At 45.9% G+C, this 27,923-nt stretch overlaps 1 protein-coding gene across 2 annotated transcripts; it reads right to left on the bottom strand.

Moving 5' to 3' along the window:
- Positions 1–1,125: 1,125 nt before the first annotated feature.
- ARHGAP30 (Rho GTPase activating protein 30) lies at positions 1,126–27,748 on the bottom strand. 2 transcript variants are annotated; one of them, XM_044274015.1, is made up of 12 exons: positions 27,457–27,748; positions 18,197–18,299; positions 12,940–13,084; positions 11,129–11,211; positions 10,681–10,788; positions 9,859–9,986; positions 8,482–8,647; positions 8,260–8,360; positions 8,003–8,080; positions 1,650–2,147; positions 1,341–1,470; positions 1,126–1,260 (listed from the first exon to the last, which is right to left on the bottom strand). In XM_044274015.1, the coding sequence occupies exons 1-12, from the start codon at positions 27,560–27,562 to the stop codon at positions 1,248–1,250; spliced, it is 1,659 nt and encodes a 552-aa protein (XP_044129950.1). In that variant the 5' UTR covers positions 27,563–27,748; the 3' UTR covers positions 1,126–1,247. The 2 variants fall into 2 exon arrangements, with proteins under 2 accessions (XP_044129950.1, XP_044129949.1); XM_044274014.1 differs by having other exon boundaries at positions 1,128–1,470.
- Between the last annotated feature and the right edge of the window lie 175 nt (positions 27,749–27,923).

The raw sequence follows: 27,923 nt of genomic DNA on the forward strand, positions 1-27,923 counted from the left end.
TATCTTCAATCTTGGCGCTGTAATCCTTGACCTCTAGGCAGTACCAGAAATGATGGCCTAGGGTTCCCTCCTCAGAACCACATCTCCAACTAGAGCTGTTAAGACAGACCTCCATTCATTTAAAAACAGAAGGTGTGTTAAGCCAGTGTGTAAGTTCTCGAGAACCCGTGAGAGTGTGTGTGGATTCAAGCCATATTAGACCACCTCTCATATAAGCTGGGGGGCCCTTATTTTGTAGGGGTGATAGAGACCCATATAGAAGATGTGATTTTGGATGGGACTGATGCGCCAACCATTTATAATCTAGAGGAGTAGGAAGTTTCTGAATGAAAGTGTTACTCGTTAGGTGGAGGTCTATGTAAAAATTCTTCAGTCTCCCAAAATGAGACATGAATAAGAGCGCCACAGAGCCGCCAAACCGGGGAGCTGTCAACTTCTTCAAGTCCTATGGTAAAATGGATAAGTCTAGCTAGCATCAAAGGGGAAGGGGGTGCTGAGCTTGGGACCCTCAGAAATGAGCTCCTGAAGTCTTAGGGGTGGCGTCAATACATCTCTTTCTCGCTAGATTCCTTTTTTCTATTTTCTTTAGCGCTCCTCTCTCTTTTTCTAACTGTCTCTATCTCTCTTTCTCTTTGTCCCACTTTCTCACTGTTTCTCTCCTGTCTTCTTTCTCCTTTATCGCTCTCTTTTTCTTTTGCTCTCCTTTTCTCTTTCTGTCTACTCTTTCTCCCTGTCCCTCTTTCTTGCTCTTTCTTTCTTTTTTCTTTCTCACCTCTTTCTCGCTATTTCTTTCTCTCCTCCTTTCTCTCTCCTTTGTCTTCTCTCCTGCTTTTTTTTTATCTTTCTCTCCCCTCTCTTTCCCTTATTTCTTTCTCTCCTCATCTTCTTTTCTCTCTCTCTCTCTCTCTCTCTCCCCCTCATCTCTTTTCTCTTTGTTTCTACTCTCTTCTCCCCTGCTCTCTTTTCTCTCTATCGCTGCCTATCTTAAAAAAAAATTTTTGCTCTCCTTTTTTTTTTTTTTTTGTCTTTTTTCTCTCTCCTTTTCTTGTTTCCTTCTCTCTCTCTCTCTCTCTCTCTCTCTCTCTCTCTTCTTCATCTTTTTCTTCTTCATCTTTTTCTTCTTCATCTTTTTCTTGCCTCCTCTCTAGCTGGTACTATAGGTAGATTTCTCAGCCCCTCCTCCACATGGCAGCAGCCAGTCGGAGCAGTTGGAATTCTAATGTATAGCATGAGGAACAGGGTGAACATCAGCCTAAGCCTCTGATGAGAAAGGAAATGGCACTCAGTTACAGGTAGGGTGAGGAGGAGGACTTGCCTTGTTCTCAGCCTGTAGTTCATACCCCAGCATCTCGCTGTCCACTGTGTTTTCTGGTGTTTTCTCTATGCTGGTGTCCTGGACGTCCAGGAAGGAGAAGGAGTCTTGGACCTCTAATGAAATGCGGGTGTTCTCTTTCCCGGCCTCCTCTGCTGCTGTGGGGAAAATGTCAGAGATTACTACTACTGACTGAGAGTTAGTATGAGGAGCTCGCCGCTGAGAAAAAACATCTGGTGATGATTCCTGTTCTGGTTCTACCAACCCTGACTGGACTGTAATGTTAGGAAATGTGTGACCCATGAAGCTGCCCTCATCATATTAGGTGGATATTTACCATTTTCTTTCTCTGCCATTTGTCTCAGTGTCACTTTGTCTGTATCATCCGACTCTGCAGACAGGTCTCTTTCTAGCGAGAAGATGTTCTCTGAGCTTCTTTGTGGAACCATTATGCTCAATCCTGGACACTCCATCCCTCTGGTCAAACGAGATAGATTGGATGTAATATGGAAGGGAAGTGTAACAGAGAAGGGTCCAGAGATGTGGACTCCAACACACTTCTCAGCCCGGCTTTGATTCGATTTAGGAGAACGACCTGGTGGTTTCCCTGTTATCGCAGACCTTCCTGGTTTGGGGGTTGTGGGCTCTGACTTGGCTTGACCTTCTTCTTCACACTCTGCATCGTTTGTGTCCATTGAGGACAGCTGCTCCCCAGAATCCAAGAATGGAAACTCTACATTCTCTTCATTGGAAGGAGACCCAAAACTTTCCCTTCGAAGAGAGAGTTGGTTTTTGGGAGATCGTAGTGCCACCCCATTCTGCCCCAAATCACTGCCTGTGAATGGAAGGGGACAAAGGCTTCAGCGTTAAATGGAATATGTGCGGACAAAAAAAGACATGGTACAAATATTTAGAAGGTTTAAAGTGATCATGACTCTTGGACAGTGCCTGAATGTATGCCTGCCATTTTCCATAGACCGGTTAATGAGGACAGTTTTCTGTTAGGACTGGCAGGAAGTGCGACCATTTTAGTCGTGTGTAAAAGGTGATGTCCTGATGTGGTCACTGTGAAATGCTGGGCAGATACCTTATCATAGGTTTATGTTCTGCCTGCCCCATTTTTGATGATTTGGGTTGTTAAAACAGTTAGAGCGGTGAAGGGAAGACACGACACCATGCTGTCTGAAGCTTGCACCAGTTCCTAGACCACCTTTGGGCAGGTCTCATTTTTATCAAAAACATTTGCCAAAAACTGTCTAACATTGCGCCCAAACAAGCTGCAAATTAGGACTAGAGAAAAATTTGGCACAAAGTTGTCGATTAAAACCCCTCAAGCGCAAATCAAGACACTGTCTCCCCCTCCTGATTATTGTATGATATGATGATGGATATAAAAATATTCATCCTATACAGTGAAAAGCAAAAAAAAGTCAAAATAGCTGATTTACTGATTATACAGGTCTGCAACTAAAAAGCTGTTTGATTATTTTTATCTAATTTCCATGTATTTTGGTGTGCTGAAAAACAAATTAAATATTGAAAAATCTCCTAGAAATTATAATTAGCCGCAAAATTGTCTTCAAATTTATCTTTTTCTTTTTCGGAATTTTTTTAATATTATGGGTTTTTAACCAAATATAAAGTCCAAATTACTATTTAATTCACATAAGTGCATTTAAGATAGACAACCCCTTTAAGTTTTTTTGGGCATTTTATGAGTTATAAAAAAACAATAAAGCACTGTAAATCTGATGGTCAGCAATATATACATAAGCTAAGCAAGTTTTAGGGGGGGGGGGGGGATTCTATTTCCTCATTTCCCTAGTTCTCTTCTTGGTCCTTTGTTGTTCTTTGCAGGTAAATAGTCTATGCCCCTCCCTGCAAAAGGGGTTGAATACAAGTGTTGCTCTGAGTGACATATCTGACTACTGGGATACCCAGCAGCATGCTGTATGTGTAAGCCTCAGCCCTGAGTCTGTGCTTCTAATGGTAGAAGGGGTTAATCTTTCCTAAAGAATCTGACTTATAATACAAGACCAAAATAGTTTTCTCAGGAGGAGATGAATGATGTGGTGAGAGACTTGAATCTTCCCAAAGATGCCGCTGAGTTACTCGGATCAAGGCTGAAAAGCAGGAATTTATTGTTGCCAGCAGTGTCGCCATCATGGTTCAGACATCGTGAAAAGTAGTTTGTTCCTTACTTCGCCCAGGAAGTCTCAAAGCAGTTTTACTCCACAACGGTGGTTTTTACGCTTCCATACCTGTAGGTCATTCCATACACTTGAATAAAAACCTAATGAGAACTTGGAATTGGTTCTTGGTAAACTCAAATATGAAGACCATGGTTGGCAAGTCTGTGGGGACTTGAAGGTCTTGTGCATGCTGCTCGGGCAACAAGCTGGGTATACCAAATACCCTTGTTTTCTGTGTCTATGGGACAGTCGAGACCGACAAAATCACTGGACCAAGAAGAGTTGGCAGCCGAGGGTGCTAACAGTCGGTGAAAAAAATGTCCTCCGAGAAACTTTGGTACCTTCCTATAAAATTCTTCTACCACCTCTCCATATAAAATTGATGAACCAATTCGTAAAATCACCTCCAAGAGATGGAGAATGCTTCAAATACTTGGGTCACCAAGTTTCCAGGCCTGTTGGAGGCAAAATTGAAGGAAGGTGTGTTCGTCGGGCCAGACAAGAAAAAGGCTTATAGTTGATCAAGAGTTTGTCAATACCATGACGGATCCTTAAAAAGAAGGGTGGATTGCATTTAAAGAAGTCAAACTGAAATTTTTAGGCAAAAACAAAGATCCTCACTAGAAGATCATCGGTCAAAAGCTGAAAGCATTTCAAGCTTTAGGTTGCCTGATGAGTTTGAAAGTGCACTTCCTCCAGTCCCCCCTTGACTACTTTCCTGAACATTTGGGAGCTGTGAGTGAGGAACAAGGTGAACGATTCCACCAAGACATTAAAGAGATGGAAAGGACATACCAGGGAAAATTGAGCATTACAATGATGGCAGACTATTGTTGGATGCTTCAGAGAGACATTTCAGATGCTACTCACAAGCGTAAATGCACCAAGAGAAGCCTCACAGGGAAGAAGAATCAAGTTTAGTGTGTGTAGGTGAGCTCATTTCAGTTCAAAAAAAGATTTTCATGACAAAATGGTAATAAAACTTTTTAAGGTATTGCCTTATTTAACATAGTTACCTAAATTGTAGTGAAACGTGAAGTCCTATGACAAAATTATTTTTTTATTGGGGGCTTCACCTCCCACAGAACATTGAATACAAAGTTATGAAAAAGTCTTACACACCCCAAAATGGTATTAATAAAAAGTATAGAGCGTCCTCCAAAAATGAGCCCTCACACAGCTCTGTACACATAAAAAGAAAAATGTTATGGGGGTAAGAATATGTCGATGCAAAGAATAATAAAAAAAATTCCCAATTTTTTTTTTTTTTTTTTTTTTTTCAGCATTAAAAATCTGAAAAACGATATAAATGTGGTATCGCTGTAATCGTACTGACCCGGAGAATGAAGAGAAAAGGTCAGTTTTATCTCCTAGGGAACGCCATAAAAAAAAAAAAAATAAAACTATATAAATGTGGTATCACTGTAATCGAACTGACCCGGAGAATGAAGAGAACAGGTCAGTTTCATCTCATAGGGAACACTGTAAAAACAAAACCCATAAAACTATATAAATGTGGTATCGCTGTAATCGAACTGACCCGGAGAATGAAGAGAACAGGTCAGTTTTATCTCCTAGGGAACACCGTAAAAAAAAAAAAACTAAAACTATATAAATGTGGTATCACTGTAATCGAACTGACCCGGAGAATGAAGAGAACAGGTCAGTTTCATCTCATAGGGAACACTGTAAAAACAAAACCCATAAAACTATATAAATGTGGTATCTCTGTAATCGTACTGACCGGAGAATGAGGAGAACAGGTCAGTTTTATCTCATAGGGAACGCCGTAAAAAAAAACAAAAAACTAAAACTATATAAATGTGGTATCACTGTAATCGAACTGACCGGGAGAATGAAGAGAACAGGTCAGTTTTATCTCATAGGGAACGCTGTAAAAACAAAACCCATAAAACTATATAAATGTGGTATCACTGTAATCATACTGACCGGAGAATGAAGGGACAGGTCAGTTTTATCTTATAGAGAACGCTGTAAAAACAAAACCCAGAAAACTATATAAATGTGGTATCACTGTAATCGTACTGACTGGGAGAATGAAGGGACAGGTCAGTTTTATCTTATAGAGAACGCTGTAAAAACAAAACCCATAAAACTATATAAATGTGGTATCACTGTAATCGTACTGACTGGGAGAATGAAGAGAACAGGTCAGTTTTATCTCATAGGGAACGCTGTAAACACAAAACCCATAAAACTATATAAATGTGGTATCACTGTAATCGTACTGACCCGGAGAATGAAGAGAACAGGTCAGTTTTATCTCATAGGGAACACTGTAATAACAAAACCCATAAAACTATATAAATGTGGTATCTCTGTAATTGTACTGACACGGAGAATGAAAAGAACAGGTCAGATTTATCTCGTAGAGAACACTGTAAAAACAAAACCCATAAAACTATATAAATGTGGTATCTCTGTAATCGTACTGACCCGGAGAATGAAGGGAACAGGTCAGTTTTATCTCATAGGGAACGCTGTAAAAACAAAACCCATAAAACTGTATAAATGTGGTATCACTGCAATTGTACTGACCCCGAGAATGAAGAGAACAGGTCAGTTTAATATAATAGGTAAAACTGTAAAAACAAAACCCAGAAAACTAAATGAGGCTACTTTCACACTTGCGGCAGTGTGATCCGGCGGGCAGTTCCGTCGTCGGAACTGCCCACCTGATCCGCCGATCTGCCGCTGACTGAAAGCATTTGTGAGACTGATCCAGATGTGGATCCGTCTCACAAATGCATTGCAATGACGGTTCCGTCTCTCCGCTTGTCATGCGGACAGACGGATCCGTCTTGTATCTTTTTTTTTCCACATTTTTACCGGTCTGCGCATGCGCAGGACGGATCCGGCATTCCCGTATTTTGAATGCCGGATCCGGCACTAATACATTCCTATGGGAAAAAATTCGGGATCCGGCATTCGGGCAACTCTTCAGTTTTTTTTCGCCAGAGATAAAACCGTAGCATGCTACGGTTTTATCTTTTGCCTGATCAGTCAAAACGACTTAACTGAAGACATCCTGATGCATCCTTAACGGATTACTCTCCATTCAGAATGCATAGGGATATACCTGATCAGTTATTTTCCGGTATAGAGCCCCTGTGATGGAACTCTATGCCGGAAAAGAAAAACGCTAGTGTGAAAGTACCCTAAATGTGGTATCACTGTAATCGTACTGATCTAGAGAATGAAGGGAACAGGTCAGATTTATCTCATAGGGAACACCATACTAACCTGGACAATGAGGAGAAAAGGTCAGTTTTATCTCAAAGGGAACATTGTAAAAACTAAACCCATAAAATGTTTATTTTAATTTTTAATTTTTTTTATAATTCCACCCCATTTGGAATTTGTCCCACTACATTGTATGCAACTGTAAATGGTGAAATAAGACAGTACAATTTGTCCCTCAAAAACAAGCCCTCATACAGCTATGTGACTGGAAAGTTATGGTTTTGGAAGGGCTGGCAGGAAAAAACAAAAATCTAAGAATTTCCCGGTCATTAAGGGGTTGAAATGACTGTCAGCTATTTTTATATTGATGACCTGAGCATAGGTCATTAATATCCGATCGGCAGGGGTCGACTCCTCTTGTATGAGCGCTGCCTTCTCTTCACTGTTCACCGGCTTGCCGTCGCAACTGCAGCAGTGATTGGTGTAATTACAACTAAGCCGTCCCATTCTCTTCAGTGGTCGACTCCCTCCCATTCATTTCATTTCTGTGGAAAGCTCTTTCCCGTTGACTTGAGTGGACGGCTCTTTCCCGTTGACTTGAGTGGACGGCTCTTTCCCGTTGACTTGAGTGGACAGCTCTTTCCCGTTGACTTGAGTGGACGGCTCTTTCCCGTTGACTTGAGTGGACGGCTCCTTCCCGTTGGTTCAAGTGAATACTGCAGAGCCAACCACTGAGATGAATGGGGACGGCTGAGCTGTAATTGCCCTATATCCTTGCCCCCCCCCCCCGCTAATATGATATTGATTTACGTATCCTGAGCATAGGTCATCAATGTAAAAAAGTGGACAACCCCTTTAAACGGATGCTTTGATGGATGCCATGCAGTCACCATAGAGTTTTATTTAAATTGTGTTTTTTTTTGCTGGACCCTGCAGGATGGAAAAGCATAGTGTACTACACATTAGCTCCTAAATTGGTGCAGGACCCAAAACGACCCGACAATTAAAGGTGGAAATTGACCTTGAGATGTTAAGCTAGACAGGGTTGAATGGCCTCTGACTACACCCATCACCAGCTACCTGAGACATTACAGTTTGTCAAGAAGGAGCATACCAGATTACTTAGAGATGGATATGTGGACCCATATTTTTTTTACTAGTGTTTACTCATATCGAACATAGATTTCACATACAGACAGCTAGACTGTTCCAAAAGCTACAAAGTGGTTCAACATACTGATCCCTTGATCTTCCTCACATTTTTCACAGTATATATGTAAAGAAATCTTCTCACCATGTGTCGCATGAGGGACTGAACTCAGGGAGTCCATGCTCTTGGCTGGACGAAGGCTCATTTTTCCTGACTTTCCATCTGCAACAGAAACGTTGATCTAAAGATAAGATTCTGTAGGACATTAAAGCTTGAACGGATGTCCTGGGTCAGCAGAGATGGCGTTAGCTGTGTACTCTGTATTCACAAGGTTTAGAAGATGCAAATGATGGGAAGAAAAGGGCAACTTCTGACCCGTGACCTCTGCTCTGAGCTCTTACCTTTGTCATCTTGTTTTTGAGACTTGCGTTTGGATTCTGGGTTGGACCTTCCAAGGTTGAAGATTGATTTCCATTTCTTTGCTTTCAAAGAACCTTTCCTCCTGTGGACAATTTTATGATTATAATGCTGTCTTGTGGTCACACATGGTTTAAGACCACGTGCGGTAAACTGGTCAATGATGAACCATCTCAGGAGCACACATTGACATCACAAAGACTTACTTGTGGTCTGAAAACTCAATGATGGTGTGGTAAGGGCGAATTTGTGGTGGACCATCCCCATGGTTCAGCATGTTTGGTAGATTGTAGGACAGCGAGCGGTAATAATCCTCAGGAACACAGGTTGGCCAGTTCACTGTGGCAAAGGTGCTTTCTTCGTTCTCTTTTCCTGGTGGTATAACACAATATGGGCATCACACTGACAACTTGCAAGGTTTTGGTCCAATAGGCATTTTAAGTTAATATCTGACGTACTTTTAGTATCTGATGAAGTAATCATGGGAAAGACTAGGAATAGTCGTCATGATGAGCATGTAAAGAATATAACTTGAGATATTGTAATGTAGGGTAGGTTGATGCAACCGGACTGCTAACTCCTGGGATAGTCCCAGTGTAGTTGTCACCTGATCCACTGGGGTCAGGACTCTAGTGCAGGCACCAGGAGCTTAGGATACTAAAAATGCACTAAAACAGCAGGGGCAGTCTGAACAGTCACTAAGACTTAAATACAGATCCAGACTGTGCACAAGTAGTGAATGAAAACACAGAACAGGCTGACAGGCACATCAGAAAGGTCATCAGTATCTGACACCAGGGAGCCCCCGCGTATCAGCTGTTTGAGAAGACTCCTGTGAGCCCCACGGCCTTTTCTCTTCTTATCCTAGGACAGTGACATCACGTTCATCAGTCACATGACCTTGGAGCAGCTCAGCCCCATGGAAGTGATTGGTGCTGAGCGCAATACCAAGCACGGCCACTATACAGTGTACAGCGATGTGCTCCGTTAGCAGGGAAAACGTTGTGCTCACAGGAGTGCCAGTGACTTCTCATTCTGATCGGCAGGGGTCCCAGGTGTTAGACCCCCCACCCATCAGATATTGATGACCTATCCTTAGGACTATGTAATCAGTAGTAAAATATCAGAAAACCTTTTAAAACATGAACAGAACTGAATCTGAAAGCGCAGGAACACAAAGGCAGGACAGGTACAAGCTGAAGCCTAGACAGGAATAAACGCAGGAGAATCACAGAAGCTCTGCACTTCAACATCTTTGCTGGTCACCAGGAACCTTAAATTTCAGACACCCTTTGACTGGGGAGGACCCCTAACCTAGCCATTGTCTGGGGGAACAGAGGCTGGAGTACCAGGCAGTAGCATGGAGGCATTAGCATGGTGCGGGAAGCAGCGGTCATGGGTAACTCCACTGATTGGAGCTGGTTATTTTCATGCAATTTACAGCTGTCACACAGAGCAGAGTCTTCTAGGGGAAGAATGAGGGCTGATTGTGAGGAATCACTACAGGGTTGGTTCTTCTCCATTGTAGAACCTTTGGAGTCTGATTTCAACCTTCCTTCCAAGTGACCATGGTGATTTCCTACCATAATTTATCCAGTCTCCAAACACCTGTTCCACGTGTGTTAGGATGAATTCTACCACAATGGATTGGACTCTGACTTCCATGAACGCCGCCGTGCCATTAAAACCTGAAGACTCAATGTCTTTGGACCTAGAAGTATAAAGGATAATTGAGGCCATTAGGGGAGAATACTCTTGGTCAGGATTGATTTGAATGGCTGCGATACTATAAGATGGAAGAGACCATGAGCCCCCTGATACCTCCTTCTTAATCAGTCTGAAGTTCAGTATCATGTAGAGGAAACTGCTGGAGAACATCAGGAACGACAGTGATGACAATGGCCACCACGACGGGGCCCACGACACAATTCAAGGAGTATGAGAAGGAAATGCAGTAACAGTACATCGTAAAACCCTGGACACATAGATATTGGAAGTTGGTGGTACTCTGGATCTGCCCTTAAGATGGGATACCCCCATATTTAGTTAGACAGACCATGAAAGGTGACGTATTTGGTGTGTTCTGTATGTTCCAGCAACTATGGTTAAGTATAGAGAGAGGATTTTCATTTCCCATAGTTCCCTGTGCAGATGTGTCTGCGGTATTATGTCCACGGTTTATCTGCTCCTATGGCTCCTTGTGCTGAATGCTGACCCTGTAGTGTTTGGCGGTGTGTCTCCTGGTTATTGGGAGTGAAGCCGTGTGTTGTGGGCCCTGTTATCTGAGCCTTTTCATACAGACATTGGCCATATTCTGTGACGGCACCTGTGGCGAAGGTTCTTCCGCAATAGGAGCTGAAGGTAAGTGATAGCACTGGCTGGAGAAGGGGGACACATCAGCATACCTGAGCAGATTAGGGGCCCAGACAATGGCCAGGTTCCTTGCATGCATGTTGGTCTGGGAGCTGTAGGAGGCCATTCTGAGCAAGTGTCTCATGAGATATTCCAAGGTCCTAGAATTACAGAGCCAGAAACATACCTGATGAAAGATATTACAACGAGTGGGAAAACAAAAAATGTGGACGCCCACTAGAGGGTCTCTCCTATAAATTGCAGTCTGGGTCTCCATTTTGATTCAGACACGACTGATTCTGAGGACTGTGATTGGCTGCAGCAGTCACTGTCATAGCACTGTGCATGTCACTGCTGCAGTTGTAAACCAGCAGAGGACGGCACTGGAGAAGGATGCGAGTAGAACATCATTTATTTTAGGCTATTGGAGTTGTGGTTTATTATTCATTATGTCAGACAACCACTTTAAGATGGTATGAGTGTGGTCAGCAGGGTTCATACCTGTAATGTGGAAGCGGAAGCTCCTTCAGCACCTCTCTAATCTTTATCAGTCGCTGCTCCTCCAGTTGTATGGCCACTGCATCCTGAAGAAACCAAAATTAGAAGGTATAAATATCAGCATGCTGGAGTATTTTCTCACAGGAGATGGTATGTTTCACCGTAAGGTTTATTGCTTGCTTTTATGACTTCTAACAGAGCTCAGACATTGTATTGTTGTACACTAATGATGGAAACTTCATGAGCCTTTAGTAGGAAACAACGAAATTGTGTTTGGAGATGGTGGGAAATTTTGGTGAATGATGGGAACATTTGGTCAATTTCTAGCGGTGGTGGTAGCATCTGAAGATGGTGGGAACATCTGATGAATGTCGGGCAATACTAGGAACATTTGACAATTTTCTTGAGCTTTCTAGAGAGTCCGGAGATATTTGTACATTTTAATGAGCTGATGTTGTGGGGACTTCTGGTGACAGTTTTTAGGATTCTGTAAGGGCATGATAAGATGATCTGATAAGTCTTTGGGGATAATGAGACCAAATAGTGAGTTTGTAGCTATTTGTGGGAACATCAAATTGAGAGTCTGGAGGTTGGAATATATGGTGAATGTTTTTGGGATGGAAGAAACATCTGATGAGTCTCTAGGGATTGTGGGAGCAACTAATGGGTATTTGAAGATTGTGGGAACACTCCATGAGCTTCTGGGAATGGCAAAAACATTTGATGAGAGTTTAGGGTAGTGGGAACATCTTTGGTGATTGGGGAACATCTAGTGACTAATTGGCAATGATGGAGATATCTGAGGAAATCTAGGCATGGTGGTAATAGCGTCTGATGATGGAGTAAGCATCTATTAATTGTATGGTGATGGTGGAAACATCTAATGAGCGACTTGTGAAAAAATGCTGGTAATATCTGACTGTCTGATGGAGGGAACATCTAATGAGGTAGCCGGAAGAAGCACATTTGTGCGAAACAGCCGTTGCTGCCGTTTGCCGCTTAGGCGGCTGTTGTTTTAAGTGAAGGTCTGTCCGCCTCAGCCCTACGATGCTCTTATGCATTTCTTGCAAATCGCAATAAATAATGGAATGATGACATCTTGCAACTGGTGAGTGCCGCTGATTTCTTTACTTCTTCTTGGTGGATCGTATGAACATCTAATGAGAGCCTGGTGATGATGGGAGCATCTGAAGAGAGTCTGGATATGGTGGGAACATCTGTGCACTGTTGACATGTTGGGAATATCTGATAAGTCACTGGCGATAGTGGAAACATCTTATGAGAATCTGAGCATGATGGTAATATCAGAAGTGTGTAATGATGGAGGGAATGTCTAATGACGGTCTGTCTGGTGATGGTGGGAACATCTCATAAGAGTTTGCGGATGATGGGAACATCTGATTAGAATCTGGAGATAATGTAACAAAGTAAAAAGTCTTTCATGATTGAAACCTCAACAATTTTTTGGGTGACCACTCTTGAGCCTGTATTAGACTGGTCGATTATCGGCCAGGTCATTGTTAACGAGTATTTGTAGTAACACTTGTTAGTAATAATCTGGCTGTGTAATACTGCCGCCAATTACTCGGGCAATCCAGATGGTGGTGTGTAATCATGATCTGCTGCCGGCTAGTCAGTATGGGGACAAGTGATGATGTTAGTGACCACGCCTGCTCATGCTCAGGAGGAGATCACTGCATGTAATAGCAGCGGTCTCCTCCACTAACGAGCAGGCAATTGCCGGGAACAAACGCTTCCCTCCTGAGAATGGCCTGCTAGGTCGTTCAATCTACCACAGCCTTTGATATACGTACAGCAAACTTGTCGTAGAGCTGATATGTTAAGAGTGGGTTGGGTAGTTCTCGGAAATAAGCTTTGCAGAGGGAGCTGACACAGTGGACATCTTGCAGGTAGGTACTCTTGTTGAGATCTGGGGGCCGCTCTATGTCGAACTCTTGTCTGGATTGGAGAGATAACATAAAGAATATGTATTATTATTTGTATTTAGGTTGATTGCTCAGTCACTTTCTACGTTGTCTTCCTTTAAGGCCCGGGGGCCCTGTGCGGCCCCCAACCATCTGGTGACAGACATGTATGCCTATGTCTTGTGGCTGCTCACATGTATTTCTCCGATAAGATGGGAGTCCTCCCTAACCCTAACCCTAACCCTAACCCTAAGTGTACCCAGACATTCATGGTATATAATGTGTGTTCAATATGCCATAAGTACAATATTCCAGTTGTTAATACACCTTTGAAATTGTAATTTCGGCCCTCGTCATTGGTTCAGTCTGGCAATGTGGCCCCCAACCAGAAAACGTTGTGCACCCCTGCTTTAAGGGCTCATGCACACGAATGTTTTCTGCGTTCCGTATACGGGCCGTATTTTGATTCCGTATATGGAACCATTCATTTCAACGGGTCCGCAAAAGATGTTGACAGCACTCTGTGTGCAGTCCGCATCCGTTGCTCCGTTCCGTGGCCATGCAAAAATTATGAGGCATGTCCTATTCTTGTCCATTTTGCGGACAAGAATAGGCATTTTTATAATGGGCCTCCTGTTCCGTTACGCAAATTGCAGAAGGCACATGGACGGCATCCGTTTTATGCGGATGCACAATTTGCGGACCGCAAAAAATGGCACGTACGTGTGCAAGAGCCCTAAGGTCTCTTTCACAGACCGTTTTTTTTATTCGTTTACGGGCCATTTTTTGCGTTCTGTATATGGTCCGTATACGGAAGCATTCATTTCAATGGTTCCAGAAAAAAAATGGAATGTACTCCGTTTCCGTATTTCTATTTTTCCATTCCGTTGAAAGATAGAACATGTCCTATTATTGCCCGCAAATCACGTTCCGTGGCTCCATTCAAGTCAATGGGTCTGCAAAAAAAACTGAGCACATAGGGAAATGCATCTGTATGTCTTCTGTATCCGTTCCCTTTTTGCGGAATCTTCTATTGAAAATTTTATGCCCAGCCCAATTTTTTCTATGTAATTACTGTATACTGTATATGGCATACGGAAAACGGAACAGAAACGGAAACACAGCGGAAACAAAAAACTAAACAAAGGATCGGTGAAAAACGGACCGCAAAACACTGAAAAAGCCATACGGTTGTGTGAAAGAGGCCTTAAGGGATTTCCCAGGATTTCCTTGGTTTTAGTCACTGTTTTTAGTTCCTTGGTTTTTCGTTTGACCCAATGAAAGAATCGCAGTCGCCTGGTCTCCTCTGCTGCCGTTCTGCGCCCTGGCTGTGTTGGTCGATCTTCCAGCCCCAGGCTACAGACAGGGTCATATCCATTGATGTAGCCAATGACAGGCCTCAGCAGTGACATGTCCCTCAATGGCACATCACTGGCAGGTCACATGCCTCTTGGGGACACATCACCACTGAGCAACCAGTTGGCAGCAGTGGCGCACATGACCACGTCCGTAGCTCGGCCAGAAGTAAACAAGCCTGTGACCGGAAGATCGCTGAATACAACCGGAGCAACAGAGACCAGGTCAGTGTACTTCTTTCATTTAAAGGGTTTTCTGACATTTTACTCCTGAGTATCTGCTGATTGGGGTTTCTACACCCGGGGCCCCCCGATCAGCTGTGTGAGAAGACTCCTGTGAAAACCGCGATCTTTTCCCTGATCACCGAGCACAGCGCCGTACATTGTATAGTGGCCGTGCTCGGTATAGCACTCAGCTCCATTCTCCTCTATGGGACTGTCCTCAGGATCGGTCATCAGTATGTGATGGGTGGGGGTCCTACACCCGGGCCCCCCGATCAGCTGTGTGAGAAGACTCCTGTGAGCCCCGCAGTCTTCTCCCTGATCACCGAGCACAGCGCCGTACATTGTATAGTGGCCGTGCTCGGTATAGCACTCAGCTCCATTCTCCTCTATAGGACTGTCCTCAGGATCAGTCATCAGTATCTGATGGGTGGGGGTCCTACACCCGGGACCCCCCGATCAGCTGTGTGAGAAGACTCCTGTGAGCCCCGCAGTCTTCTCCCTGATCACCGAGCACAGCGCCGTACATTGTATAGTGGCCGTGCTCGGTATAGCACTCAGCTCCATTCTCCTCTATAGGACTGTCCTCAGGATCGGTCATCAGTATCTGATGGGTGGGGGTCCTACACCCGGGACCCCCCGATCAGCTGTGTGAGAAGACTCCTGTGAGCCCCGCAGTCTTCTCCCTGATCACCGAGCACAGCGCCGTACATTGTATAGTGGCCGTGCTCGGTATAGCACTCAGCTCCATTCTCTCTATAGGACTGTCCTCAGGATCGGTCATCAGTATCTGATGGGTGGGGGTCCTACACCCGGGGCCCCCCGATCAGCTGTGTGAGAAGACTCCTGTGAGCCCCGCAGTCTTCTCCCTGATCACCGAGCACAGCGCCGTACATTGTATAGTGGCCGTGCTCGGTATAGCACTCAGCTCCATTCTCCTCTATAGGACTGTCCTCAGGATCGGTCATCAGTATCTGATGGGTGGGGGTCCTACACCCGGGACCCCCCGATCAGCTGTGTGAGAAGACTCCTGTGAGCCCCGCAGTCTTCTCCCTGATCACCGAGCACAGCGCCGTACATTGTATAGTGGCCGTGCTCGGTATAGCACTCAGCTCCATTCTCCTCTATAGGACTGTCCTCAGGATCGGTCATCAGTATCTGATGGGTGGGGGTCCTACACCCGGGCCCCCCGATCAGCTGTGTGAGAAGACTCCTGTGAGCCCCGCAGTCTTCTCCCTGATCACCGAGCACAGCGCCGTACATTGTATAGTGGCCGTGCTCGGTATAGCACTCAGCTCCATTCTCCTCTATAGGACTGTCCTCAGGATCGGTCATCAGTATCTGATGGGTGGGGGTCCTACACCCGGGACCCCCCGATCAGCTGTGTGAGAAGACTCCTGTGAGCCCCGCAGTCTTCTCCCTGATCACCGAGCACAGCGCCGTACATTGTATAGTGGCCGTGCTCGGTATAGCACTCAGCTCCATTCTCCTCTATAGGACTGTCCTCAGGATCGGTCATCAGTATCTGATGGGTGGGGGTCCTACACCCGGGACCCCCCGATCAGCTGTGTGAGAAGACTCCTGTGAGCCCCGCAGTCTTCTCCCTGATCACCGAGCACAGCGCCGTACATTGTATAGTGGCCGTGCTCGGTATAGCACTCAGCTCCATTCTCCTCTATAGGACTGTCCTCAGGATCGGTCATCAGTATCTGATGGGTGGGGGTCCTACACCCGGGACCCCCCGATCAGCTGTGTGAGAAGACTCCTGTGAGCCCCGCAGTCTTCTCCCTGATCACCGAGCACAGCGCCGTACATTGTATAGTGGCCGTGCTCGGTATAGCACTCAGCTCCATTCTCCTCTATAGGACTGTCCTCAGGATCGGTCATCAGTATCTGATGGGTGGGGGTCCTACACCCGGGCCCCCCGATCAGCTGTGTGAGAAGACTCCTGTGAGCCCCGCAGTCTTCTCCCTGATCACCGAGCACAGCGCCGTACATTGTATAGTGGCCGTGCTCGGTATAGCACTCAGCTCCATTCTCCTCTATAGGACTGTCCTCAGGATCGGTCATCAGTATCTGATGGGTGGGGGTCCTACACCCGGGACCCCCCGATCAGCTGTGTGAGAAGACTCCTGTGAGCCCCGCAGTCTTCTCCCTGATCACCGAGCACAGCGCCGTACATTGTATAGTGGCCGTGCTCGGTATAGCACTCAGCTCCATTCTCCTCTATAGGACTGTCCTCAGGATCGGTCATCAGTATCTGATGGGTGGGGGTCCTACACCCGGGCCCCCCGATCAGCTGTGTGAGAAGACTCCTGTGAGCCCCGCAGTCTTCTCCCTGATCACCGAGCACAGCGCCGTACATTGTATAGTGGCCGTGCTCGGTATAGCACTCAGCTCCATTCTCCTCTATAGGACTGTCCTCAGGATCGGTCATCAGTATCTGATGGGTGGGGGTCCTACACCCGGGACCCCCCGATCAGCTGTGTGAGAAGACTCCTGTGAGCCCCGCAGTCTTCTCCCTGATCACCGAGCACAGCGCCGTACATTGTATAGTGGCCGTGCTCGGTATAGCACTCAGCTCCATTCTCCTCTATAGGACTGTCCTCAGGATCGGTCATCAGTGTCTGATGGGTGGGGGTCCTACACCCAGGACCCCCCGATCAGCTGTGTGAGAAGACTCCTGTGAGCCCCGCAGTCTTCTCCCTGATCACCGAGCACAGCGCCGTACATTGTATAGTGGCCGTGCTCGGTATAGCACTCAGCTCCATTCTCCTCTATAGGACTGTCCTCAGGATCGGTCATCAGGTATCTGATGGGTGGGGGTCCTACACCCGGGGCCCCCCGATCAGCTGTGTGAGAAGACTCCTGTGAGCCCCGCAGTCTTCTCCCTGATCACCGAGCACAGCGCCGTACATTGTATAGTGGCCGTGCTCGGTATAGCACTCAGCTCCATTCTCCTCTATAGGACTGTCCTCAGGATCGGTCATCAGTATCTGATGGGTGGGGGTCCTACACCCGGCCGTGGAGCTCACAGGAGTCTTTTCACACAGCTGATCGGGGGGTCCCGGGTGTAGGACCCCCCCCCCCCATCACATACTGATGACTGATCCTGAGGACAGTCCTATAGAGGAGAATGGAGCTGAGTGCTATACCGAGCACGGCCACTATACAATGTACGGCGCTGTGCTCGGTGATCAGGGAGAAGACTGCGGGGCTCACAGGAGTCTTCTCACACAGCTGATCGGGGGCCCCGGGTGTAGGACCCCCACCCATCAGATACTGATGACTGATCCTGAGGACAGTCCTATAGAGGAGAATGGAGCTGAGTGCTATACCGAGCACGGCCACTATACAATGTACGGCGCTGTGCTCGGTGATCAGGGAGAAGACTGCGGGGCTCACAGGAGTCTTCTCACACAGCTGATCGGGGGGCCCCGGGTGTAGGACCCCCACCCATCAGATTCTGAGGACAGCTCATCTGTAGAAAAATCTTAGAAAACCCCTTTAAATCTAACATAATGAGGAAATCATAGAAAACCCCTTTAAGCTGTTTAAAAACCACATACCTCAATTTCTGTACATTAGAGGCGATGCCACATAACCTGTAGATACCGTCCACGATGCCCTGCTCCTCCACAAATTCTGTGCAGCTTTTCAGAACCTGAGGAACTGAGCACAGGAGTTTATTAATCTGGGGTTAGCAACATGAGGAGCACCTAGATCTCTGATGAATCCCTAGTTACGGCCAATGGCGAGGCTGAGGAGCATGCCAGTGATGTTCTGCTTGTGGGAATAGGTGTCGTCATAGTATTAGGGCCAGTAAGGAGGGTTACAGTGCCTTGCAAAAAATGTCATCCCTTTGTTGTTTTCCCTGTTTTGTTGGAATTAAAGCTGATTTTTGGGGGTTCATAGCATTGAATTTATACAATCTCTACAACTATCAAGCTGTAGGATTTTGAGACAAAAAAACAACAGAGAAATGTACGGTGCATTAGTGTTCAACCCTGAAAGTCAGGACTCGTGAAGCTCCCTTTTGCTGCAGTGATAAATGCTCTTGGGGCATCGGCACATCTAGACCCTGGGATGTCTGCCCATTCTTCCAGGTCCTTCAGGTTTGATGTTTTGGTGTCCAGCAGTCTTCGGGTCAGGCCACAGCTCTGGGTTTTGACTAGGTCATGCTAAGACATTTACATAGTTCCGCTTATAGCACCCTAGTGCAGCTTCAGACGGATGTTTTGGGTCTTTGTTCTGCTGGAAGGAGAATCTCCCTTCAGTGTTAAATCTGTAGTAGACTGACAGGTCCAATAACTGCCCCGTATTAACTGCACTGCTTCTTCTTTCCTGACCAGCTTTCCAGTCCCCAGCGACGAAAAGCACCCCATAGCGTGATGTGGCCACAAATTATATTAAATAAGCTCAATGAGCTGGCATCATGGCCAAGAACATAGAAGGTGAAAGAAAAACGTAAGGCTGCTTGCACATTATATGGAATAAAACTCAAGGCAACAGAACAAGAACAGAACTTGGGTGTTCAGATTGCAGGTAAGCCAAGCAGCCATTCTCAATGTCAGGCAGCAGCTGCAAAAGCAGATACGATTCTAGATAAAAGAGGTAAAAACTTGTGATCCATACTGTAATATTATCTGGAATATGGGCTTCAGTTTTGGATATAGGAGAGCTAGGAAGGGCTCACAGACGGGCGATCAGATTAGTACATGGGATGGATGGGCTGTCTTATGGGAGGACTTTAACTCAGAAAAAAGGTGCCTTAGTGGTGACCTGATTACATGTATAAATACACGTGTGATCAGTACACAGAACCGGCAGGGGATGCATTCATTCCAAGGACTTTACGCAGGACCAGGGGACGTTCATTCCATGTGGAGGAGACATCAGGACTTATATTCCATGTGGAGGAGACATTGGTACATTCATTTTCCATGTGGAGGAGACATCAGGACATTCATTCAGTTTAGAGGAGACTAGATGTTATACACTGTGTGGTAATGGTAGACTGCATGGCTAGAGGCTAGATGTTATATACTGTAGTAATGGCAGACTTCATGGCTCAAGGCTGGATGTTATACACTGTGTTAATGGTAGACTGCATGGCTAGAGGCTGGATGTTATACACTGTGGTAATGGTAGACTGCATGGTTAGGGGCTGGATGTTATACACTATGGTAATTGCAGACTGCATGGCTAGAGGCTGGATGTTATACACTGTGATAATGGTAGACTGCATGGCTAGAGGCTGGATGTTATACACTGTGGTAATAGTAGACTGCATGGCTAGAGGCTGGATGTTATACACCTGGGGTAATGGTAGACTGCATGACTAGAGACTGGATGTTATACACTGTGATAATGGTAGACTGCATGGCTAGAGACTGGATGTTATACACTGTGGTAATGGTAGACTGCATGGCTAGAGGCTGGATGTTATATACTGTAGTAATGGCAGACTTCATGGCTCAAGGCTGGATGTTATACACTGTGTTAATGGTAGACTGCATGGCTAGAGGCTGGATGTTATACACTGTGGTAATGGTAGACTGCATGGTTAGGGGCTGGATGTTATACACTATGGTAATTGCAGACTGCATGGCTAGAGGCTGGATGTTATACACTGTGATAATGGTAGACTGCATGGCTAGAGGCTGGATGTTATACACTGTGGTAATGGTAGACTGCACGGCTAGAGGCTGGATGTTATACACCTGGGGTAATGGTAGACTGCATGGCTAGAGACTGGATGTTATACACTGAGATAATGGTAGACTGCATGGCTAGAGGCTGGATGTTATACACTGTGGTAATGGTAGACTGCATGGCTAGAGGCTGGATGTTATACACTGTGATAATGGTAGACTGCATGGCTAGAGGCTGGATGTTATACACTGTGTAATTGGTAGACTGCATGGCTAGAGGCTGGATGTTATACACTGTGATAATGGTAGACTGCATGGCTAGAGGATGGATGTTATACACTGTGGTAATGGTAGACTGCATGGCTAGAGGCTGGATGTTATACACTGTGGTAATGGTACACTGCACGGCTAGAAGCTGGATGTTATACACTGTGGTAATGGTAGATTGCATGGCTAGAGGCTGGATGTTATACACTGTGTAATTGGTAGACTGCATGGCTAGAGGCTGGATGTTATACACTGTGATAATGGTAGACTGCATGGCTAGAGGCTGGATGTTATATACTGTGGTAATGGCAGACTGCATGGCTAGAGGCTGGATGTTATACACTGTGGTAATGGTAGACTGCATGGCTAGAGGATGGATGTTATACACTGTGGTAATGGTAGACTGCATGGCTAGAGGCTGGATGTTATACACTGTGGTAATGGTACACTGCACGGCTAGAAGCTGGATGTTATACACTGTGGTAATGGTAGACTGCATGGCTAGAGGCTGGATGTTATACACTGTGATAATGGTAGACTGCATGGCTAGAGGCTGGATGTTATACACCTGGGGTAATAGTAGACTGCATGACTAGAGACTGGATGTTATACACTGTGATAATGGTAGACTGCATGGCTAGAGGCTGGATGTTATACACTGTGGTAATGGTAGACTGCATGGCTAGAGGCTGGATGTTATACACTGTGTGGTAATGGTAGACTGCATGGCTAGAGGCTAGATGTTATATACTGTAGTAATGGCAGACTGCACGGCTAGAGGCTGGATGTTATACACTGTGGTAATGGTAGACTGCACGGCTAGAGGCTGGATGTTATACACTGTGGTAATGGTAGACTGCATGGCTAGAGGCTGGATGTTATACACTGTGATAATGGTAGACTGCATGGCTAGAGGCTGGATGTTATACACCTGGGGTAATAGTAGACTGCATGACTAGAGACTGGATGTTATACACTGTGATAATGGTAGACTGCATGGCTAGAGGCTGGATGTTATACACTGTGGTAATGGTAGACTGCATGGCTAGAGGCTGGATGTAATACACTGTGGTAATGGTAGACTGCATGGCTAGAGGCTGGATGTTATACACTGTGGTAATGGTAGACTGCACGGCTAGAGGCTGGATGTTATACACTGTGGTAATGGTAGACTGCACGGCTAGAGGCTGGATGTTATACACTGTGGTAATGGTAGACTGCATGGCTAGAGGCTGGATGTTATACACTGTGATAATGGTAGACTGCATGGCTAGGGGCTGGATGTTATACACTGTGGTAATGGTAGACTGCACGGCTAGAAGCTGGATGTTATACACTGTGGTAATGGTAGACTGCACGGCTAGAAGCTGGATGTTATACACTGTGGTAATGGTAGACTGCATGGCTAGAGGCTGGATGTTATACACTGTGGTAATGGTAGACTGCATGGCTAGAGGCTGGATGTTATACACTGTGATAATGGTAGACTGCATGGCTAGAGGCTGGATGTTATACACTGTGGTAATAGTAGACTGCATGGCTAGAGGCTGGATGTTATACACTGTGGTAATAGTAGACTGCATGGCTAGAGCCTGGATGTTATACACTGTGGTAATAGTAGACTGCATGGCTAGAGCCTGGATGTTATACACTGTGGTAATAGTAGACTGCATGGCTAGAGGCTGGATGTTATACACTGTGGTAATAGTAGACTGCATGGCTAGAGCCTGGATGTTATACACTGTGGTAATAGTAGACTGCACGGCTCGAGGCTAGATGTTATACACTGTGATAATGGTAGACTGCATGGCTAGAGCCTGGATGTTATACACTGTGGTAATAGTAGACTGCATGGCTAGAGGCTGGATGTTATACACTGTGGTAATAGTAGACTGCATGGCTAGAGCCTGGATGTTATACACTGTGGTAATAGTAGACTGCACGGCTCGAGGCTAGATGTTATACACCTGTGGCAATGGATCTGTATGAAACACCTAATGTCAAGGTGTGATTAAGATGGGGCCTGAACGTCTGATATTTTTCTCATTATAGTACATTTGTATTTATAGTCGCTGAGGTACTTAGGTGTATGTTGTACTTAGACCAATGTGTGCCCATCTCTGTGGGAACCATGACCACATCCAAAAAATTATTCACTTCTCCCCCTGTAACATCTTGAGTTTGCATGTGTGAGTGCAACAGTGTTAAAAGTGCATTATATTATATGTTGTGTCAGTATTAACTTCCTTCTTTATTGTTGCTGAGTGACAATATGTCTTCCTGGAGAAATAATCAGCCACAATGGGGGGATCTCTTCAGTGATGCTGGCATTTTCCATTTCCATAGATTCCAGTGACCAGATGATTTAGAATTCCATCCATAGTGCAGTACCTCACTGAGCCAATGAGCAGCTGTCAAAGAGTAGCTGTAGCTTTGTAGAGGAGAGCAGCAGGAGGACTGACTGATCCTGTGCAGAGAAAAGAAGGGCAGCAGGAGGACTGACTGATCCTGTACAGAGAAAAGAAGGGCAGCAGGAGGACTGACTGATCCTGTGCAGAGAAAAGAAGAGCAGCAGGAGGACTGACTGATCCTGTGCAGAGAAAAGAAGGGCAGCAGGAGGACTGACTGATCCTGTGCAGAGAAAAGAAGGGCAGCAGGAGGACTGACTGATCCTGTACAGAGAAAAGAAGGGCAGCAGGAGGACTGACTGATCCTGTGCAGAGAAAAGAAGGGCAGCAGGAGGACTGACTGATCCTGTGCAGAGAAAAGAAGGGCAGCAGGAGGACTGACTGATCCTGTGCAGAGAAAAGAAGGGCAGCAGGAGGACTGACTGATCCTGTGCAGAGAAAAGAAGGGCAGCAGGAGGACTGACTGATCCTGTGCAGAGAAAAGGGCAGCAGGAGGACTGACTGATCCTGTGCAGAGAAAAGAAGGGCAGCAGGAGGACTGACTGATCCTGTGCAGAGAAAAGAAGGGCAGCAGGAGGACTGACTGATCCTGTGCAGAGAAAAGAAGGGCAGCAGGAGGACTGACTGATCCTGTGCAGAGAAAAGAAGAGCAGCAGGAGGACTGACTGATCCTGTACAGAGAAAAGAAGGGCAGCAGGAGAACTGACTGATCCTGTACAGAGAAAAGAAGGGCAGCAGGAGGACTGACTGATCCTGTGCAGAGAAAAGAAGGGCAGCAGGAGGACTGACTGATCCTGTACAGAGAAAAGAAGGGCAGCAGGAGGACTGACTGATCCTGTGCAGAGAAAAGAAGAGCAGCAGGAGGACTGACTGATCCTGTGCAGAGAAAAGAAGAGCAGCAGGAGAACTGACTGATCCTGTGCAGAGAAAAGAAGGGCAGCAGGAGGACTGACTGATCCTGTGCAGAGAAAAGAAGGGCAGCAGGAGGACTGACTGATCCTGTGCAGAGAAAAGAAGGGCAGCAGGAGGACTGACTGATCCTGTGCAGAGAAAAGAAGGGCAGCAGGAGGACTGACTGATCCTGTACAGAGAAAAGAAGGGCAGCAGGAGGACTGACTGATCCTGTGCAGAGAAAAGAAGAGCAGCAGGAGAACTGACTGATCCTGTGCAGAGAAAAGAAGGGCAGCAGGAGGACTGACTGATCCTGTGCAGAGAAAAGAAGGGCAGCAGGAGGACTGACTGATCCTGTGCAGAGAAAAGAAGGGCAGCAGGAGGACTGACTGATCCTGTGCAGAGAAAAGAAGGGCAGCAGGAGGACTGACTGATCCTGTGCAGAGAAAAGAAGAGCAGCAGGAGAACTGACTGATCCTGTGCAGAGAAAAGAAGAGCAGCAGGAGGACTGACTGATCCTGTACAGAGAAAAGAAGGGCAGCAGGAGGACTGACTGATCCTGTGCAGAGAAAAGAAGGGCAGCAGGAGGACTGACTGATCCTGTGCAGAGAAAAGAAGGGTAGCAGGAGGACTGACTGATCCTGTGCAGAGAAAAGAAGGGCAGCAGGAGGACTGACTGATCCTGTACAGAGAAAAGAAGGGCAGCAGGAGGACTGACTGATCCTGTGCAGAGAAAAGAAGGGCAGCAGGAGGACTGACTGATCCTGTGCAGAGAAAAGAAGGGCAGCAGGAGGACTGACTGATCCTGTCCAGAGAAAAGAAGGGCAGCAGGAGGACTGACTGATCCTGTGCAGAGAAAAGAAGGGCAGCAGGAGGACTGACTGATCCTGTACAGAGAAAAGAAGGGCAGCAGGAGGACTGACTGATCCTGTGCAGAGAGGAGGAAGAGCAAAATAATCAATGATCTTGTACAAAGAGGAGCTGGAGCCCAAAGACTCACTGTTCCTATGCAGAGAGGAGGAAGAGCCAAGAGACTGATCCTGTGCAGAAAGCAGGAGAAACCCAGAGACTGACTGATCATGTGCAGAGGAGGAGGAGGATCCTAGAGACTGACTGATCCTGTGCAGAGAGGAGGATGAGCCTAGAGACTGACTGATCATGTGCAGAGAGGAGGAGGATCCTAGAGACTGACTGATCCTGTGCATAGAAAATGGGAGGAGCCTGAAAACTGACGTTTGCCATGTAGAGAAAAGAGTCTGGGTGATTAAGAAACCACGTGGACCTTACTGTCCAGCAGAAGATGGCCCTGGATGGTACAAACCGGATTCCAAAAAAGTTGGGACACTATACAAATCGTGAATAAAAACTGAATGCAATGATGTGGAGGTGCCAACTTCTAATATTTTATTCAGAATAGAACATAAATCACGGAACAAAAGTTTAAACTGAGAAAATGTAGCATTTTAAGGGAAAAATATGTTGAATCAGAATTTCATGGTGTCAACAAATCCCCAAAAAGTTGGGACAAGGCCATTTTCCCCGCTGTGTGGCATCTCCCCTTCTTCTTACAACACTCAGCAGACGTCTGGGGACCGAGGAGACCAGTTTCTCCAGTTTAGAAATAGGAATGCTCTCCCATTCTTGTCTAATACAGGCCTCTAACTGTTCCATCGTCTTGGGCCTTCTTTGTTGCACCTTCCTCTTTATGATGCGCCAAATGTTCTCTATAGGTGACAGATCTGGACTGCAGACCGGCCATTTCAGTCCCCGGATCCTTCTCCTACGCAGCCATGATGTTGTGATGCAGAATGTGGTCTGGCATTATCTTGTGGAAAATGCAGGGTCTTCCCTGAAAGAGATGACGTCTGGATGGGAGCAGATGTTGTTCTAGAACCTGAATATATGTTCCTGCATTGATGGTGCCTTTCCAGACATGCAAGCTGCCCATGCCACGCGCACTCATGCCACCCCATACCATCAGAGATGCAGGCTTCTGAACTGAGCGTTGATAACAACTTGGGTTGTCCTTGTCCTCTTTGGTCCGGATGACATGGCGTCCCAGATTTCCAAAAAGAACTTGAATCGTGACTCGTCTGACCACAGAACAGTCTTCCATTTTGCCACACTCCATTGTAAATGATCCCTGGCCCAGTGAAAACGCCTGAGCTTGTGGATCTTGCTTAGAAATGGCTTCTTCTTTGCACTGTAGAGTTTCAGCTGGCAGCGGCGGATGGCACGGTGGATTGTGGTCACTGACAATGGTTTCTGGAAGTATTCCTGAGCCCATTCTGGGATTTCCTTTAAAGTAGCGTTCCTGTTTGTGGTGCAGTGTCGTTTAAGGGCCCGGAGATCACGGGCATCCAGTATGGTTTTACGGCCTTGACCCTTACGCACAGAGATTGTTCCAGAGTCTCGGAAACTTCGGATGATGTTCTGCACAGTTGATGATGATAGATGCAAAGTCTTTGCAATGTTTCGCTGGGTAACACCTTTCTGATATTGCTCCACTATCTTTCTGCGCAACATTGTGGGAATTGGTGATCCTCTACCCATCTTGGCTTCTGAGAGACACGGCCGCTCTGAGAAGCTCTTTTTATACCCAATCATGTTGCCAGTTGGCCTAATTAGTGTTAATTGGTCTTCCAGCTCTTCGTTATGCTCAAATTTACTTTTTCCAGCCTCTTATTTCTACTTGTCCCAACTTTTTGGGGATTTGTTGACACCGTGAAATTTTGAATCAACATATTTTTCCTTTAAAATGATACATTTACTCGGATTAAACGTCTGATCCGTCATCTACGTTCTATTACAGATAACATATCGACATTCGCCATCTCCACATCATTGCATTCAGTTTTTATTCACAATTTGTTTAGTGTCCCAACTTTTTTGGAATCCGGTTTGTATAATTTTTTTGAATCCAGCAACTCTGTGTGGTTTGAGAATATTATTTGGCACCATAGATAAGGATGACCAGTAGTAGCCATGATCCTGTGCGCTTGTCCAGGGAAATGGTAACAATCTATTTGAACATTATTAATACATTTCGAGGAGGAATAAGAGTTACATAACAATGTACATTCAAATAAAATATGCTCCAAAACTGATATTTCCAGACTACGCTGCACAGCAGAGCTGACAGCTCCTCATTGTACTACGCTGCACAGCAGAGCTGACAGCTCCTCATTGTACTACGCTGCACAGCAGAGCTGACAGATCTTCTGTACTACAGCTTAGTTGGACACAACAGAATCCATCACAGCTGAGAGGTCTTTGTCATCTGGTTTCCTGAGATCTCTTATTAGTCATAGATACACGGATCTGACTCCATACATCAGGCCTTCTCCAGCGCTGCTCTAAGGTTGGGATGCTTTTTCAGTGGGGCATAATTAATGCGAAGGAGCCACTTTTCTACAGATTCTGTGAGCCAAGTGGACATCCATTCGCTGTCAGGCTCGCCAAGACCCAGATTATGAAGGATTTCAGCCTGAATTGTCTACGAGCTGATAATGGTTGGAACCCCGTGCCCATTATACCTTATAGATGGCTCATGGACATGAAGGTGGAGCACCACTGCAGTAGACATGGCTGCTGTCCCTATGCACTTACCTTCTTGTCCAGACATTTGGAGATGTTCCAACAAATCGCACCCAAAGATTTTGTCCTTGACGGTTTTCTTCTTCACTTTCTGCTTGGCTTTCATGGCTAGCGACATGGCTGTAGACCTGACACCTGACTTCCTTGATATGTTTAGTGCATCCTCCACACCTGCTGCTGCGATGTTGCCTTATTTCTCTACTTACTTTGCTGAAGCGAAGTTGCAGAACTTAATAGTTCACAGGAAGTGGTTCTGGTGGAGGAAGCAGCCGTGTTACGGAGGCAATTACCACCCTGATGTGACGAGCGTTGCACCAAGCCCCTGCCCCTTTTCTGTTGTGAATGTAGTGATCAGAATTTAGAGGAAGCCTGAGTTACTGTCTGAGAACCACATCCTGTTCAGAGCATCACCCAAACCGCAGAAGATTGGAACAGAGAGAATCTAGGTGCAGGTTGTTCTGCAGGACTCAGCCCATTAT

This window comes from Bufo gargarizans, unplaced genomic scaffold (genome assembly GCF_014858855.1).
Source record: "Bufo gargarizans isolate SCDJY-AF-19 unplaced genomic scaffold, ASM1485885v1 original_scaffold_1387_pilon, whole genome shotgun sequence".
Lineage (NCBI taxonomy): Eukaryota > Metazoa > Chordata > Amphibia > Anura > Bufonidae > Bufo > Bufo gargarizans.